General features: G+C 29.3%; 2 protein-coding genes across 9 annotated transcripts in view; both read left to right on the top strand.

Moving 5' to 3' along the window:
• Window positions 1-17,056, top strand: part of LOC122502831 (lachesin-like) — a 351,041-nt gene that overhangs the window by 250,459 nt on the left and 83,526 nt on the right. The gene's annotated exons all lie outside the window — the stretch shown is intronic.
• Window positions 9,744-14,667, top strand: LOC122502832. The gene is made up of 5 exons (XM_043613116.1): window positions 9,744-10,153; window positions 10,291-10,427; window positions 10,659-10,835; window positions 12,345-12,830; window positions 13,885-14,667. Exons 1-5 carry the CDS (start codon window positions 9,979-9,981, stop codon window positions 14,095-14,097), a joined length of 1,188 nt encoding a protein of 395 aa, XP_043469051.1. The 5' UTR covers window positions 9,744-9,978; the 3' UTR covers window positions 14,098-14,667.

Genomic DNA, 17,056 nt, shown 5'->3' with positions numbered 1-17,056 from the left:
GAGTAAAAGTGAGTAAGTAAAGTTGAAGTAAGAATAAGAACGAAGTTAAAGTGATGTTAAATTAAATGTAAGTGAGAAATGATATTAAAAGTGAGAGTAAAGTTAAATTAACTTTGGATTTAAAGTGAGGGTTAATTAAATGTAAGTGTGAAGAAAAAGTGAAGGTGAATTAAATGTAAGTGTGAAGTGATAGTGAAAGTGAGAGTATAGTGAAATTAAGGATGGGTTTAAAGTGAGGGTGAATTAAATGTAAGTGTAATGTTAAAGTAAAATTGAGGATAAAGTTGAAAATGATGGTGAATTAATTGTAAGTGCGAAGTGATAGTGAAAATGAGAGTAAAGCGAAATTGAGGATGGGTTTAAAGTGAGGGTAAATCAAATGTAAGTGTAAAGTGAAAAAAAGAGTGAGTGTAAAGAGAAAGTTAGGGTGAATTAAATTTAAGAGAGTAAAAGTGAGTGTAGTTCAAGTAAGAATTAGAATCAAGTTAAAGTGAGGGAGAATTAAATGTAAAGGTGAAGTAAAATTGAGAGTGAGTGTGAAGCGAAAGAGAGAGTGAATTAAATGTATGTTAGTAAAGTTCAAGTAAGAATGACAATGAAGTTCAAGTGAAGTACAATTGCGAGTGAACTAAATGTAAGTAAGTGAAGTTGCAGTAAGAATGAGGGCGAAATTAAATTGAGGGTGAATTATATGTTAGTGTGATGTGAAAATGAGAGTGAGTGTGAAGAGAAAGTGAGGGTGAATTCAATGTAAGTGTGTGAATTTCGAGTAAAAATGGCAATGATGTTCAAGAAAAGTACAATTGCGAGTGAACTACATGTAAGTAAGTGAAGTTGAAGTAAGAATGTGGACGAAATTAAATTAAGGGTGAATTATATGTAAGTGTGAAGTGAAAATGAGAGTGAGTGTGAAGAGAAAGTGAGGGTGAATTAAATGTAAGTGAGTGAAGTTCGAGTAAAAATGACAATGAATTTCAAGTGAAGTACAATTGCGAGTGAACTACATGTAAGTAAGTGAAGTGGAAGTAAGAATGTGGACGAAATTAAATTAAGGGTGAATTATATGTAAGTGTGAAGTGAAAATGAGAGTGAGTGTGAAGAGAAAGTGAGGGTGAATTAAATGTAAGTGAGTGAAGTTCGAGTAAAAATGACAATGAATTTCAAGTGAAGTACAATTGCGAGTGAACTACATGTAAGTAAGTGAAGTGGAAGTAAGAATGAGGACGAAATTAAATTGAGGGTGAATTATATGTAAGTGTGAAGTGAAAATGAGAGTGAGTGTGAAGAGAAAGTGATGGTGAATTAAATGTAAGTGAGTGAAGTTCAAGTAAGAATGGCAATGAAATAAATGTAAGTAAGTGAAGTGGAAGTAAGAATGAGGAGGAAATTAAATTGAGGGTGAATTATATGTAAGTGTGAAGTGAAAATGAGAGTGAGTGTGAAGAGAAAGTGATGGTGAATTCAATGTAAGTGAGTAAAGTTCAAGTAAGAATGGCAATGAAGTTCAAGTGAAGTACAAATGCGAGTGAACTACATGTAAGTAAGTGAAGTGGAAGTAAGAATAAGGACGAAATTAAATTGAGGGTGAATTATATGTAAGTGTGAAGTGAAAATGAGAGTGAGTGTGAAGAGAAAGTGATGGTGAATTAAATGTAAGTGAGTGAAGTTCAAGTAAGAATGGCAATGAAATAAATGTAAGTAAGTGAAGTGGAAGTAAGAATGAGGACGAAATTAAATTGAGGGTGAATTATATGTAAGTGTGAAGTGAAAATGAGAGTGAGTGTGAAGAGAAAGTGATGGTGAATTAAATGTAAGTGAGTGAAGTTCAAGTAAGAATGGCAATGAAATAAATGTAAGTAAGTGAAGTGGAAGTAAGAATGAGGACGAAATTAAATTGAGGGTGAATTATATGTAAGTGTGAAGTGAAAATGAGAGTGAGTGTGAAGAGAAAGTGATGGTGAATTAAATGTAAGTGAGTGAAGTTCAAGTAAGAATGGCAATGAAATAAATGTAAGTAAGTGAAGTGGAAGTAAGAATGAGGAGGAAATTAAATTGAGGGTGAATTATATGTAATTGTGAAGTGAAAATGAGAGTGAGTGTGAAGAGAAAGTGATGGTGAATTAAATGTAAGTGAGTGTAGTTCAAGTAAGAATGGCAATGAAGTTCAGGTGAAGTACAATTGCGAGTGAAATAAATGTAAGTAAGTGAAGTTGAAGTAAGAATGAGGACGAAATTAAATTGAGGGAGAATTATATGTAAGTGTGAAGTGAAAATGAGAGTGAGTGTGAAGAGAAAGTGAGGGTGAATTAAATGTAAGAGAGTGAAGTTCAAGTAAGAATGACAATGAAGTTCAAGTGAGGGAGAATTAAATGTAAAGAAGTAAAATTGAAAGTGAGTGTGAATTGAAAGTGAGGGTGAAGTGCAATTGCGAGTGAACTAAATGTAAGTAAGTGAAGTCGAAGTAAGAATGAGGATGAAGGTAAAGTGAGGGTGAATTAAATGTAAGTAAAATTAAAGAAAATGTTAGATTAAGTGAGTTCGCGCAATATTGTCAGACAATTTTTAGCTAAAATGTTGTGCTATTATGGTTCTTTAAAGAAGTTAAGCTAAAAATGTAAAAGCCCTGCTAAGAAATAATAAAACTGTTATTTATACGCTTAAAAATGATAAATTTATTAAACAAAGTAGTTACAGCAGTCTGTTTTTTAGGTTTTTTGTTTCAAAAATAGTCAAAATAAACTTAGATAAACTTGACTTTTAAAAATTATTAATTTATTAGCATACGCACAACAATAACAGTTTCGAAACCTTTTTAATAACGAATAAATTTTACGTAGTACAAATACTTTCTATTTATGTTCCATTTCATTTGGGAGAAAGCTTACATAATTCTTTATAAAAACGAGTTTTCCACTTATTTGTGCTACAGGTAGAGCATGTATACAACAGGAATTTCGAACCGGAATGAAAATGTCGTTAAAACGCAGATCAAGCTCTGAGTTATTTATTTGCAGATGTGGATTATAATCAAATGAACGTAAAAGCTCTTGAACCATTGCATAAATAACATTGTCAATTTTTATGAAGAATTTTATGTTGCCGAAATTTTGACGATTGTTCCAGTGAATACAATAGTTAACTCGTTTTGTTTCTTTAGCGTAAAGAATGGAAGTATACTTTTGATTTTTTACTTTATATCTTCGATAAATTGATTTGACTTTATTTTTCAGTTGATCTTCTGAATATCCGGTAGCATTTCTTAAGGCAGCAAGATGTGTTTCCATTAATTCAAAATCTACTTTAGCTCCAAGTGTAGTTCCAATAGAGTCGTTATCTTTAAGTCGTAAATCCATTAAATTTTCAATGAACCTGAGAGCATTTCGAAAATTCATAGTATTTGCTAACTCCACTTCTAAATTTTTCGTTCCATGTGCCATACGTACAAGATATCCATTTCCATCTTCAAACGGGAAAGCCGACCAAGACCACAAAGGTCCCCACATTTTGACGTGTCCAGCCAGGTGCAATAGCTGATGAACATTATAAGTACATTTTTCAATTCCGTACAAGTCTTCAACTTGATCTACGAACAAATACAAATATGTGTCGGCTAAGTTAATCTCTTCACTGTTGATCTCTGATTGTAACAGAATGTGAATAGCTCTTACAAGCAGCAAGAAATGGTCATAATATTTTTTTTCCAGTTTATTTTTCAGAAGAATCGGTCCATAGAAAAGAAGAAAGGCTCTTAATTCTGAAGCTTTCCAGTGTTTTATAACTTCTAGCGATCTTGGCGTCCGCGTAACATTATCCTCAGGTTTAATATCAGACATAAGTAAGTTAATTTCTTCCTTTGTTTTTGGGCTGATGTAAAAAGCTTTATCTTTATTACTTGTATTGAACCAAAGAAACAGTAACATTTTCATAACGCCCAAAAGTACAGCGTGCATATAGTCTGGCACGAATCCTTTTGATGGGTCAAAATGTGGAATGAGAAATGTAATCGACGGCCCTTTTATACCTTTTACGTGCTCCTTGCCAGTGAAAATCGCTTTCCTTGCCTGGTTCAATATTCTTTGTTTAGTTCTTAGCGTATATTCCTTATCACTGTTTGGAAAAACTCGTTTACACCCTCTGCCTCTTCCTCTTTGATAATTCTCACCAGGATGCTCACAAGTAGGGCAACTGCATTCACCATTATACTGCATTGTATCCATACCAGCAGCTTTAGCTGGAGCATCCAATGTAGCAACTGGAGCAATCACCTTACTAGTTACAGTTTCACCTGTTTCCTTATTTTTCCAATTAACTCCATTTTCATACATTTGCCTTGTTTCTTCAACAAATGGTTTAAGAAATGATGACATCTCCGGTTTATGCTTGGACTTCTTGTTACTGTAGTATAAAGCAGAAAGAATTTGAAACCTTCTTCTATACCTTGGGTGGACATTTACAATTTGCGCTTGTAAAGCCCAAAGTTGTCCAGTGTCATTATCCGTCGGGATCCCGTCAGCGTTCCAAATTAAACATAAATCATACTTCCCCATAATTACTGTGGCTTTCAAATGCTTGAACTCATGACCAGAAGTTATATCGTAAATAATGTGATCTAGTTGCTGAGAATTGCACTCTTCTTCATATTCATCTATGAAACGTTTCAGATTCCCGACTTCGAATGCATCCTGTATGGCAGTTGTGATACTAAATTGCATAATCAAACCATTTAAATCGGAGTTCGAACAAACGTTGCAGGTTGTGTTTCGTGGGATTAGATCCAATTTACCTATATAATTAAAACATACATCACAGATCCTGTGTCTGATGAATGTTTCAGAGAACGAATGAGGCATTAATTGATTTATAATTTTTAAAACAAAATATCTCGACTTCGGGAAATTACTGGCTCCTGGTGGCAATGTAGATACAATAAGTTGTATTGTCTTGTCCAAAATTTGTTTTGTTCCTGCACTGGAAATATGAATATCCAGTATTTGGCGTAAAACATCCCCATTTGACGTGTCTGTTCCTTCATACAGTGGTAAAAATAGCCATTCACTTGTAAATTCTTTATCTTCGTCGGTGCTAATTTCAAATTCCGAAAGAACAGAATTTGCAAAAGTATTAGAAATGATTGATACACTTGAAGAAACATTAGACAGATCATTCATCCCGGAAAGTGATTCAAAATTACTAATAGACACATTTGCGTTATCGGATAATGGTTGACTATTCGAAGCGGTAGAATCAATCGAAGCAAGAGACAAAATAGCTTCTTGTAAAGCAGCGCTACTATTTGAGCCGGATCTCGATGGTGATAATAAGAGTGAATTAATACTAGTCGAAGCAGGAGAACTAACTAAGACATCCGATGTTGACAAATCATCAATTTCTACAGAAGCTCTATTACTTGAGTTTAATGTCAACGACAATGATGAGGTTGAAAGTTGACCAGTCGAAGAATTGTCAGCTAAATTATCCGATGTTGTTGACCAACTATCTTCTGTGAAACCAGAGCCATTGTCGGGATCCTATAAAAGAAAATGTTTACAGACATATAGTAATCCCAGAAATCAATGTAGCTGCAACTTATACCCAATCATCAGCACACACTTTATTTTTCAACATTTTATGTTGGTTTTACGCAAAAAAATATTACACTTTAAAATTGATTGTCCAAAATACAATGGGTGTTGATAATTGTGTGCTAGTTGGAGCTTCTTTAATAACTATTGCTCTACTTAAAAATATCTTGGTATTTTGATGTTGATGTTTTTGTTAAAACCCCCAAGCAGAAAATCTATTATATTGCGGTACTGACCATCGGATTTTTATTTCCCCAACACTAGCTCGCCAATATTTGGTTCGTTCATACTGGGATGCTATTCTGTAACTTCACTTTACTCTAAATCCACTTCCATTTCACACACACTCTCATTTTCATATCCACATCACCCTTAATTTTATTTCACTCTCAGTTTCGCTTAACACTCACTCTCTCACTTCATCTTTACTTTCATATACATTTTACCCTTTTAATATTTAATTAGTTTCACATTCACTCGTTTTTAGTTCAGAATTATTCTTACTTAGCCAGAACTTTCACTCTCAATTTCACTCACTCACTCACACACCACGTTTTTTTACACATTCTTCACTTTACCCTCACTGCACACTTACAGACTATTACTCTAGCACCACCCTGACTTTCTTACTCACTCTCATTTGAATTATGGGGAAGGAAAAGTAAGGGTAAAGTGAGGGTAAAGTGATAGTGAGCAACAGTCATTTGAAGTTTGAGTGAAAGAGTAAGTTTAGAGAATTAAGAGTGAAAGTGAATGTGAAATGAGTGTGAAAGTTAGGGTGAAGCGAGAGTGAAAGTGTAAGTGAGAATGAAGTAACAGTGAACCAAACTCATTTAAAGTTTGAGTAATAGAGGAAGTAAGTGATGCGAGTAAGTGTAAGTTATTTAAAGATAGAGTATGACACTAAGTTTGAGAAATCGAGAGTTATAGCGAGTGAAATGAGAGTGAGAGGGAAAGTAAGGATAAAGCGAGAGTGAAAGTGTAAGTGAGAATGAGTTAACAGTCTAGGTAAAGTGATAGTGAGCAAATGTCATTTGCAGTTTGAGTGAAAGAGAAAGTAAGAGTGAAGCGAGAGGGAAGCTGAGTCAGAGTGAAGTAAAATTGAGAGTAAATGTATGTTACTTGAATTTAGAGTGAGAGAGTAAGTTTGGGAAATCAAGAGTAAAAGTATGTAAGTAATGAGAGTGAGAGTGAATGTAAGGGTGAAGCGAGAGTGGTAGTGTAAGTGAGAATGAAGTAACAGTAAGGGTGAAGTGATAGAGATAAAAAAACATTTAAAGTTTGAGTGATGCGGGAGAGAAAGTGAGAGTCAGAGTGAAGTAAAAATGAGAGTAAGTGTAAGTTATTTGAAGAAAGAGTGAGAGCGTAAGCTTTGGGACTCGAGAGTTATAGTGAGTGAAATGAGAGTGAATGTGTGTGTAAGAATGAAGTAAAAGTGAGGGTAAAGTAAGAGTGAGCAAAATTTATTTTGAAGTTAGAATAAGAATGTGAGAGAGTAAGGGTAAAATAAAAGTGATGTGAAAGCCATTTGAAGTTAAGAGTGAGAGTAGTAGAAAGTAAGGCTGAAGGTGAGAGTGAGGAAGAAAGTAAGGGGAATAGGAAATGAAATAAGTGAAAGTTATTTAAAGCTAGTGTGTGAATGAGAGAAAAAGTTAACTTGAAACGTATGTGAAATTATGAGTGAAAGGAAAGGAAGAGTAAGGGTGAGGGTATAAAATAAGAGTGATATGAAAGTCATTTGATTTGAAAGTGCGGGTGAATTGAGAGTGAAAGTGATTGTGAAATAAGAGTGTTTCTAACTCCATTTGAAGGTTAAAATGACATTGAGAGAGAAAGTAAGTGATAAGCGAGAATGATAGTGAGGGGAAGTGAGAGTGAAAGTGAAAATGAAGTTATCGTCAGGGTGAAATGAGAGGGATAATGTGAGTTAGTGAAAGTGTGAGTGAAATAAGAGTGAGATGAGGGTTAAATAAGAGTGAGACATAGTAAGGCTGAAATAAAAGTCAGCGTGAATTACAGAATAGCATCCCTGTTCAAGAATCTTCATAGTCGATAAAGAAAGTCCCGTTGTTTGAATGATTATTATTATTATTGATAACAATAATAATATTTTTTGAGTTATTGTGAGAGTGGACTCTCAGAATTAAAAATAATATTACTGATTTTGCTGATACTTCGCTTTTAATGAGTGAATGTGATTAAGAATTTATGAAAAATAGTAGCTTCTTGTTTATTTTGCATTGCGACAAGGAGCGAAAAATTATTTAGATTTTAAAAAATTATTTATAATCAATGAAAATTGATTATAAATTGTATTGTTAATCACATATTATACATATAAAGCATAAAATTACTTACTTCGTCTATAAAGTCCGCATCTTCGTTTTCATCCATGCTTATTTTTGACGGTCTACGTGGATGCAAATCAGTTCCGGAGTTCTTATCCTAAAATTTGTATTAGAACTAAATTATTTTCGTACATAATTAAGTAGTAAGAAGTGTTTGATTTTTATTATTTTTTCCATTTAGGACTAATAACCATAAAAAGAAATTTATTAAAATTTAATTAATTATTTACTTTTATTTTAATCAAAAAATTTGTTCGTTCCTTTAATAAATAAATAATAATAATAATAATAATAATAATAATAATAATAATAATAATAATAAATAATAATAATAATAATAATAATAATAATAATAATAATAATAATAATAATAATAATATAATAATAATAATAATAATAATAATAATAATATAATAATAATAATAATAATAATAATAATAATAATAATAATAATAATAATAATAATAATAATAATAATAATAATAATAATAATAATAATAATAATAATAATAATAATAATAATAATAATAATAATAATAATAATAATAATAATAATAATAATAATAATAATAATAATAATAATAATAATAATAATAATAATAATAATAATAATAATAATAATAATAATAATAATAATAATAATAATAATAATAATAATAATAATAATAATAATAATAATAATAATAATAATAATAATAATAATAATAATATAATAATAATAATAATAATAATAATAATAATAATAATAATATAATAATAATAATAATAATAATAATAATAATAATAATAATAATAATATAATAATAATAATAATAATAATAATAATAATAATAATATAATAATAATAATAATAATAATATAATAATAATAATAATAATAATAATAATAATAATAATAATAATAATAATAATAATAATAATAATAATAATAATAATAATAATAATAATAATAATAATAATAATAATAATAATAATAATAATAATAATAATAATATAATAATAATAATAATAATAATAATAATAATAATAATAATAATAATAATAATAATAATAATAATAATAATAATAATAATAATAATAATAATAATAATAATAATAATAATAATAATAATATAATAATAATAATAATAATAATAATAATAATAATAATAATAATAATAATAATAATAATATAATAATAATAATAATAATAATAATAATAATAATAATAATAATAATAATAATAATAATAATAATAATAATAATAATAATAATAATAATAATAATAATAATAATAATAATAATAATAATAATAATAATAATAATAATAATAATAATAATAATAATAATATAATAATAATAATAATAATAATAATAATAATAATAATAATAATAATAATAATAATAATAATAATAATAATAATAATAATAATAATAATAATAATAATAATAATAATAATAATAATAATAATAATAATAATAATAATAATAATAATAATAATAATAATAATAATAATAATAATAATAATAATAATAATAATATAATAATAATAATAATAATATAATAATAATAATAATAATAATAATATAATAATAATAATAATAATAATAATAATAATAATAATAATAATAATAATAATAATAATAATAATAATAATAATATAAATAATAATAATAATAATATAAATAATAATAATAATAATATCAAAAATAATAATTAATAGTAGTATGATATTTGGCCTCTATGACAAGAATGATCAAAAATTTTATTCTCAAATAATGTAACTATTTAAATTTATAAAAACTAATAATTATAAATTTGTTGCTTATACTTACAATATAAATTATTTACACGTTGGTCTAAAAGTTTTCCACTGATTTATAACAAAGAGAATAAATTTTACTTTGAAGAAGATTCAAATTAAAATCCGTAATCACTTGAACGTTGTTAACATAACGTTTAATTGGTAACCAAGGAAACCAAGGTAACCAAGTGTTTTGTTGTATGTTGTCAAAGATAAAGTTGACATTTTCCAATTTCTTTTTTCGGTCTTTTATTACTTGGTAAAAATGGAACAATATTTATTGGAAGGCGATGGTTATTTTACCATAATTGAAAAAAGTTCAATTGCTGTTGATGAGAATGAAATAGTGGAGTTAAAGGTTGGATCAACTATCAATTATTTGTGGCCAGAGCGTGCACGACACAAAAAAAAGTATTCTGGGAAAATAGTTGGAATCTCAAGTAAGTATTATTTATCTGTTAAAAATCAAACTTCAATTTAATTCCCTGAAATTATATACTATAATTTTTAAGGTTAAAGTCACAATCGTTCACTCATGAAATTTGTAGTTAAGAAATGTTTTCATTGTTTATTTCAGCTAATGAAGCAGATTTGCTAAAATTAAAAACTCAAAAATTACAAGAAGCAACAAGAAGTTTAAAAAGAAAAAGAAACGAAAAATCCACAACAAGCTGTAAAAAAAATCAAGCACTGTCAGATGACAATCCTCAGAAGGTATTCTTATTAATATTATGATTATTACTAGTTTTGATATTGCAATTAAACAAATCTCCATTTTATTATTTCAACGATTCTTTTCTATTATTAAAAATTGTTTTTAAATTTTGTTGATACTCATCATAAGTTCATTATTTCTAATAAGAAAGGTGATAAAAAAATTTTATTTTACTGAATTTTATAAGATTATAAAAGAAATTCTAAGTAATTATTAAATATGATTTTCAGAAAATAAATCAGAAACTTCTGCGCAAAGAAGCAAACATTTCTAGTGCAAAGGAGATATTGAAAACTTTGGATATGGATACTTTGGAATGCTCTACATTATCTTATGCACTAAACAATATTAATATTGCTTTACGTTTAGCAAAAGATATAACACCTACCTTGGAAAAAGCTAAAAAGGTAATAAGTATTAATTTTTACTACTCTACAAATCTGAAATAGTACAAGTTCGATCAATTTTTTACATGGTTCAATAATTTACTAAATGATTTAGCACTTTATTTATTATTTATATTTTATTTTAAGCAATTTTTAAAAGTTGATAAATCTATTTTTCAAAAAAATTGACATAAACACATATTCCAAATATTAAAGTCCTTAGAAATAAGTTTATCACTGTCCAATTTAAGGAAGTGAAATTTATTACCAAAGAATTTACAATTTAAAAAATATTTTGGCCTAACCTTGATGATATTTAATTTAAATTTTTTTATTTGAAAAAATTACCAAAACGTTTGAATTTTCTTATTGAAATAGACTTTAATTACAAACAGAGCGTTTTAAATAGAAAAAATATTTAAAAATGAATAATTTATTACAATTTTTCTACATTATCGTTAATTTTAATGGATATGTGAAATTTTTTTGTATGGAAATTGACACGGAAATTCTATTGACAATTTCTTAAAAATTTTCGGCCGAATTTCCTTACGAACTGCGTGGGAAATTCAATCAAATTACGAACGAATTTATTTTGAAAATTTTTTTTTAATTCTGCTCGGAAATTCGTACAGAATTCCGCACGTAATATCAGCTAAAAATTTCCTCAAAAGTTTTTAGCGAAATTTCCATACGAAATTCGTGTGAAATTTGAGCGAATTACGAACGGATTTATTTTGGAAATTTTTTATAAAATTCTGCTGGGAAATTCGTATGGAATTCCGCACGAAATGGAAGCCAAAAATTTGTTCAAAAATTTTCGGCGAAATTCCCATACGAAATTCGTATGATATTCGAACGAATTACGAATCGATTTCTTTTGGAAAATTTTTATAAAATTTCTGCTTAGAAATTCGTATGAAATTCCGCATGAAATGGCAACTAAAAATTCCTTCAAAAATTTTCGGCGGAATTTCCGTACGAATTTCCGAGCAGAATTTTATAAAAAATTTTCCAAAATAAATCCGTTCGTAATTCGCTCGAATTTCAGCCGAAAACTTTTGAGGAACTTTTTAGCTTTCATTTCGTGCGGAATTCCATACGAATTTGATAGGAATTCTGTACGAATCTGGCCGGATTTCTGAACAAAATTTGTAAAAAAAATCGTACGAATTTCGTAAGAATTATTTTTACCTGGGAATATAGAAGCTATTTAAAAAAACTAATTTAAATAGTAAGATAATTCTATATTTATGTTTTTGAGTATACATTAAAATTATAAATAAACTATATCATTGTTATACATTTTATATAAGTATACTTCAAAAGTAGAATTATAAAAAATTTTTAACGAGAAATAAAAATGTACCTAACCTAAAATTAACTTTCAACATTTGCTTAATTTTTGAATATTGACAAAATTTGTAACGAATTTTTCAATAATTTTTTATAAATTTATTAGATTGAAGTTATTAATAATACGTACAATTTTAATTTTGTTATAATATTAAAATATAAAAATTGTTTCAGTCATTAGAAGATTTCCTGTCAGATCAAAGTTCGGAGCTAATTCATCTTGATACCGGTGAAACGTCGACTTTCGTCATTCATGGACAACCTTCTTCTTCGAATCAAATACAGTATGATCCTTCGACTGAAAATCTGCCACGACCTGTCTTTGAAGGGCAGACATCTTCTTCGAATCGAAAACAAGATGATCCTTCGACTGAAAAAATGCCACGACCTGTCAATGAAGGGCAGTCATCTTCTTCGAATCAAAAACAAGATGATCCTACGACTGAAAATCAGCTTCGTCCTTTTATTGAGGGTCAACTTTCTTCTTTGACTGAATATCATTCTACGATTGAAGAACCACCTTCTAATTCTTTAAGACCGACTTTGGACAACCATTCTGAAGATAACATTTTAGAAACGGAAGATGATATTGACCCGAACGCAGTTAATAACACAGACTTAAATATTTTTTTATTTACAAAGCAGACTGCAAATGATCAGGTAATATAGTGCATAATAGATTTAGCAAGAAGTCTTGCGTATAGATATTTTCATTTCTCTTTTCGTTTTTTCTTTTCGTTTATTTTTCTTCTACCTTTTTTATTTGCTTGTTTTCTTCTTTTGCTCGGTTCATTTCCTTCCACCTTAATTTTTTTTCTTCAGTCTTATCAATTCCTATCCTTTATCCTCTTTTATCTTTGTCCTCTTTATTTTTTCCACCATTTTTTTAATTTTCTTTCCTCCACTATTCCCCGTGTAGAAATTTCCCTACTTCGCCTTACTTGAAAAGGGGCGCTGATGAGGAATTAGTAAAGTCAACCACACTAGAAATTTCTAGATAGGTGATAATCGGGCACTGACTAGAATGCCCTCTTTTTCAGATAGGGAAATCTAACTGGATCTATTTATGTCCCTTTTAAATATTTCAATCAGGCCCTGGCTAGAATGCCTCTAGTTGAATTCACACATTCTGATATTCTACTCAGGCACTGACAAGGCGATCTAGTTAGAACCTGTCTATTTTTCCACATCATCACCTGATAATCCAAGCGTGACGAAATTAGACATGTCCTGACGAATTTTCCTAGTTTGCGTCTCACTTTCGAAAGGGCATCTATTCAGGGCCTTATTAAAGCCTATTTTTAATTTCTACACGGGTCTTTATTCCATTTTTTCTCTCCTATCTTGCATTTTCTTCCTTCGCACTGTCAACTTCAATTTTCTCTTGTTTCTCTTCTATCGCTCTTTTCTCTCCTTTTATGTCTCTTCAATGTTCTACTTTTTTCTTCCCTTCTGCTATTCTCTGTTAAACCTTCTCTGTTCTCTATTCATACTTCTCGTTTTTTATACCTATCTCTTTTTGTCTCTCTAAATTCAAAAACATAAGAAATAATGTCTTTAAAAAACCTTAAATTTCTTAAAATTCGCAATTAGACTAGTACTGTAATTCATTTATAAAAAATTCACTACAAAAACTGAACTCTCTTATTAAACCATTATGCCATAAATTTTTTTAAGTGTAATAGTTCCATAATTAATTAAAATCAAATTTTAGGCTGTCGAATTATATCCAGAGAGTGACCTTTACATAGACAAAACTGCTTTCAATGATGCAAAGAAAAAATCAACTTCCCAAGCAATATTATGTAGATTTCTTTTAATTTCTACAATTAAAGAAGAGGTTCTATTATCTAAAAGTTTGTCAAAGGAAGAAAAGGACCAGAAACAAGATGCAGTTAATAAAATTTTAAGTAAGTTTCTTATGTGATCTAGGGATCCCTTTTTAGATCTAATTCACCTTCTTTTCCTTTATCCCCCCTTATTATTATAATAATAATTTATTTATTATTATTTATTTTTTATTTATTTATTTATTTATTTCCCCTTATTATTTTTTCGCTATAGTATCAAAAGCACATAAAATATTATACTTTTCTCCTTTTACAAATAAATATTCTATTTTCCACTATTATGTCAGTTACTACCAGGATTTCCGGAAGTTTTTAGTAAATTTCCTCAACTTATCGAAATGTCCCTCTTCTAGTAAATTTTCCAGCAAGTGTGACAATCACAAAACTATTACGCATTTTACTTTTTACTTTCCGCAATTTACTTTACACATTTTCCATTCCATTTTTTTCAGATTCCACATTCCACTTTCCTTATTCCGCTTCCTACATTTCTCATTCTGCATTGCTCTTTTTACATTTCGCATTCTACTTTCACTTTCCGCATTACACTTATCACCTTCCACTTTTTACATTTCGCATAATACTTTTCACTTTCATTTAATATAATTTCATAAATTAAACCAATTTTTTACAGAATACTCTCGCTCGTTTGCCAAAAGAGTGAACTGGAAACCTGTAGATGACCAGATTATTAAATCAAGCATTCGCAGTAAAATTCGCGAGATGAGAAACAAAATGAATTGAAAATGTTTGTGTTTTACTCTAAAAATTGTGTTCAAAATGTTTGGATTTTCAAATTAAAATAGTTTTTTGACATGTTGATTTTAGTGATATTTTTGCTATTTTTATTCCCTATTCTGCAAGATATGCATTAAAAAATATGAATCACTTTTCCTTTCAATTGTTCCTTAATAAAAATTATGTGATTTATTTCTTAAAACACAAAATTACGCATTTATAAAACTGTCTTTGATTTATTGCATTTAGAGTACCTACGACTCACGTTTTCATATATATTACATTCACATATTTACATAGAATCACTAGACATGGTTAAAAATTCTTGCGCGTTCCATACAGAGGGATGTAGAAAATTGAACTGTTAAAAAGACAAGACCGGCAAAATTTGGCAATAGTTTATAGCTAATTTTTTGTTAATGATTTTCATAGTTTGAAGTCAAATCCCTTAAGAATTGGCAGGAATAAATTTCTACATAGAAGATTACATTGGTACTTTGTTGTTAAAATATTTTACATTTTGAGTTCAACTTCTTTATAAATAAGTCAACCAGAAAGTATCTCAACATTAGACGAATAATATTATCTCAAAGAAGGCATCCTGCAACGACCTGAACATCAATTAGAAAACTGGGTGTTCCCATGGAGAAATTTCCCTACTTTGCACCGTTTAAAACTGGGTTTTAGCAAGGACCAAACTTGCGCGATTTTGTTTTTGTTGATTTTTGTATTATGAGGTTAACTTTTTTAAAAAAATTGACCGGAAATGACAAGAACATCTGTGTGAAAACTTTCTTTTTGACCATTTTTAGGTTAACTTCACAAAAATCGATAAAATAAAATTATCTGAACATCACTTTTCCGAAGAAGCCAACCAGAGAAACCCCGTTTTGTTGTAATCTTTCCCAAACAAGTTGATGACTATTCTTTAATGACTTATTGATCCCTAAGGAAGGGGTTTAAAAAAGCTATATTAAATTTTATTTTTAGGATGGTATATTTTATTTTACAGATTTTGTAAATCATTCCTACAAATTCGCATTAGGGAAAATGTAACCTACTTTTTTACCTACCAGGTAAAAGAAGGACCTATAAGGGCACCATAAAGAACCGTTACGATAAGTGTTTATTTATACCAATTTTGGACAATTTTTACATACAGGGGGTCGATTCTGTAACTATCCCACTCCCACTCTCTCTTCCCACATTCCTCTTCCCACTCTCACTGCCTACTCCCACTTCCCACTCTCACTTTTCACTCTCACTTCCCACCTTCCACTTTCCACTCTCACTACCCACACCCACTTCCCACATTCCACTATCACCTTCCACTTATATTATTCCACTTTCTATTCCGACTTTGACTTTCCATATTCCACTTTTACTTTCTACTTTTAACATTCACACTCTACTCTCACTTTTCACTCCAATTTCACACTTTCACGTCCCACTTCTACTCTTACACACCACTCTTACTTTTAAATGAAAATACCTGATTAACGATTATGAGTGTAAGGTTGAAAGTGTGAGTGTCAACAAGGCGTAAAAGTGAAAAGAAGATATAAAAACTAGAAGTTAGGAAGTCAAAGTGGAAGATAATAAGTGAGAGTGGGAAGTGCAAAAATACATAATGTAGGAAGTAGGAGTAGGAAGTAGAAGGTATGAGTAGAAAGTGTGTGTGAAAAGTAGAAGGTGTGAAGTAAAAGTGGGAACTAGAAGTGAGAGTGGGAAGTGAGAATGGGAAGTAAAAAGTGAGAATGGGTAGTGAGAGTGGAAAGTGGATGTGGGAAATAAGAGTGATAAGTGGAAGTTGGGAAGTGGGTGTGGGACTAAAAGTGGGAAATATAAGTGAGAGTGGAAAGTAAGAGGATGGAAGTGGGAGTGGGAAAGTTACAAAATCGACCCCCCGGTCAAAAGTAGGCCCCATGGCCTAATAAATTCCTCATTAACCTGATTTGAAATTTATAAAAATTGAAATAAATAAAAAGAATAGCAGGGGGCGGAGCCCCCTAGTATTATTATATTTTTATATATTATAACATTTCCATACAATGTTGTCTTAATTATGCTTAAATATAGCCTGACAATGTTGACATAATTAATCTCGGGCAGAGCAGACATAATTAATGTTGAGTCAATGTTGTGTATACATTGTTCGGAAATTTTTGCAATATTGCTATGCAATATCGACACAAGTTTGCGTAAGTCTGTAGGGTGAGATACTCATGTGATACTCAAGCAAATTTTTTGTGATACTCACGCGAATCTCACGCGAATCTCACGTGAGATACTCACGCG

This window comes from Leptopilina heterotoma, unplaced genomic scaffold, assembly GCF_015476425.1.
Source record: "Leptopilina heterotoma isolate Lh14 unplaced genomic scaffold, ASM1547642v1 Lhet_24, whole genome shotgun sequence".
Lineage (NCBI taxonomy): Eukaryota > Metazoa > Arthropoda > Insecta > Hymenoptera > Figitidae > Leptopilina > Leptopilina heterotoma.
The sequence above is the reverse complement of the archived record's forward strand: the minus strand, read 5'-3'. Positions and strand labels throughout refer to the sequence as shown.

Bases quoted from the DNA above. Each gene is read 5' to 3' on its own strand.
- LOC122502832 (XM_043613116.1), top strand. From the start codon at position 9,979: ATGGAACAATATTTATTGGAAGGCGATGGTTATTTTACCATAATTGAA. The intron at 10,428-10,658 runs GTATTCTTATTA...TATGATTTTCAG, and splicing joins CAGATGACAATCCTCAGAAG to AAAATAAATCAGAAACTTCT. The intron at 10,836-12,344 runs GTAATAAGTATT...AAATTGTTTCAG, and splicing joins CCTTGGAAAAAGCTAAAAAG to TCATTAGAAGATTTCCTGTC.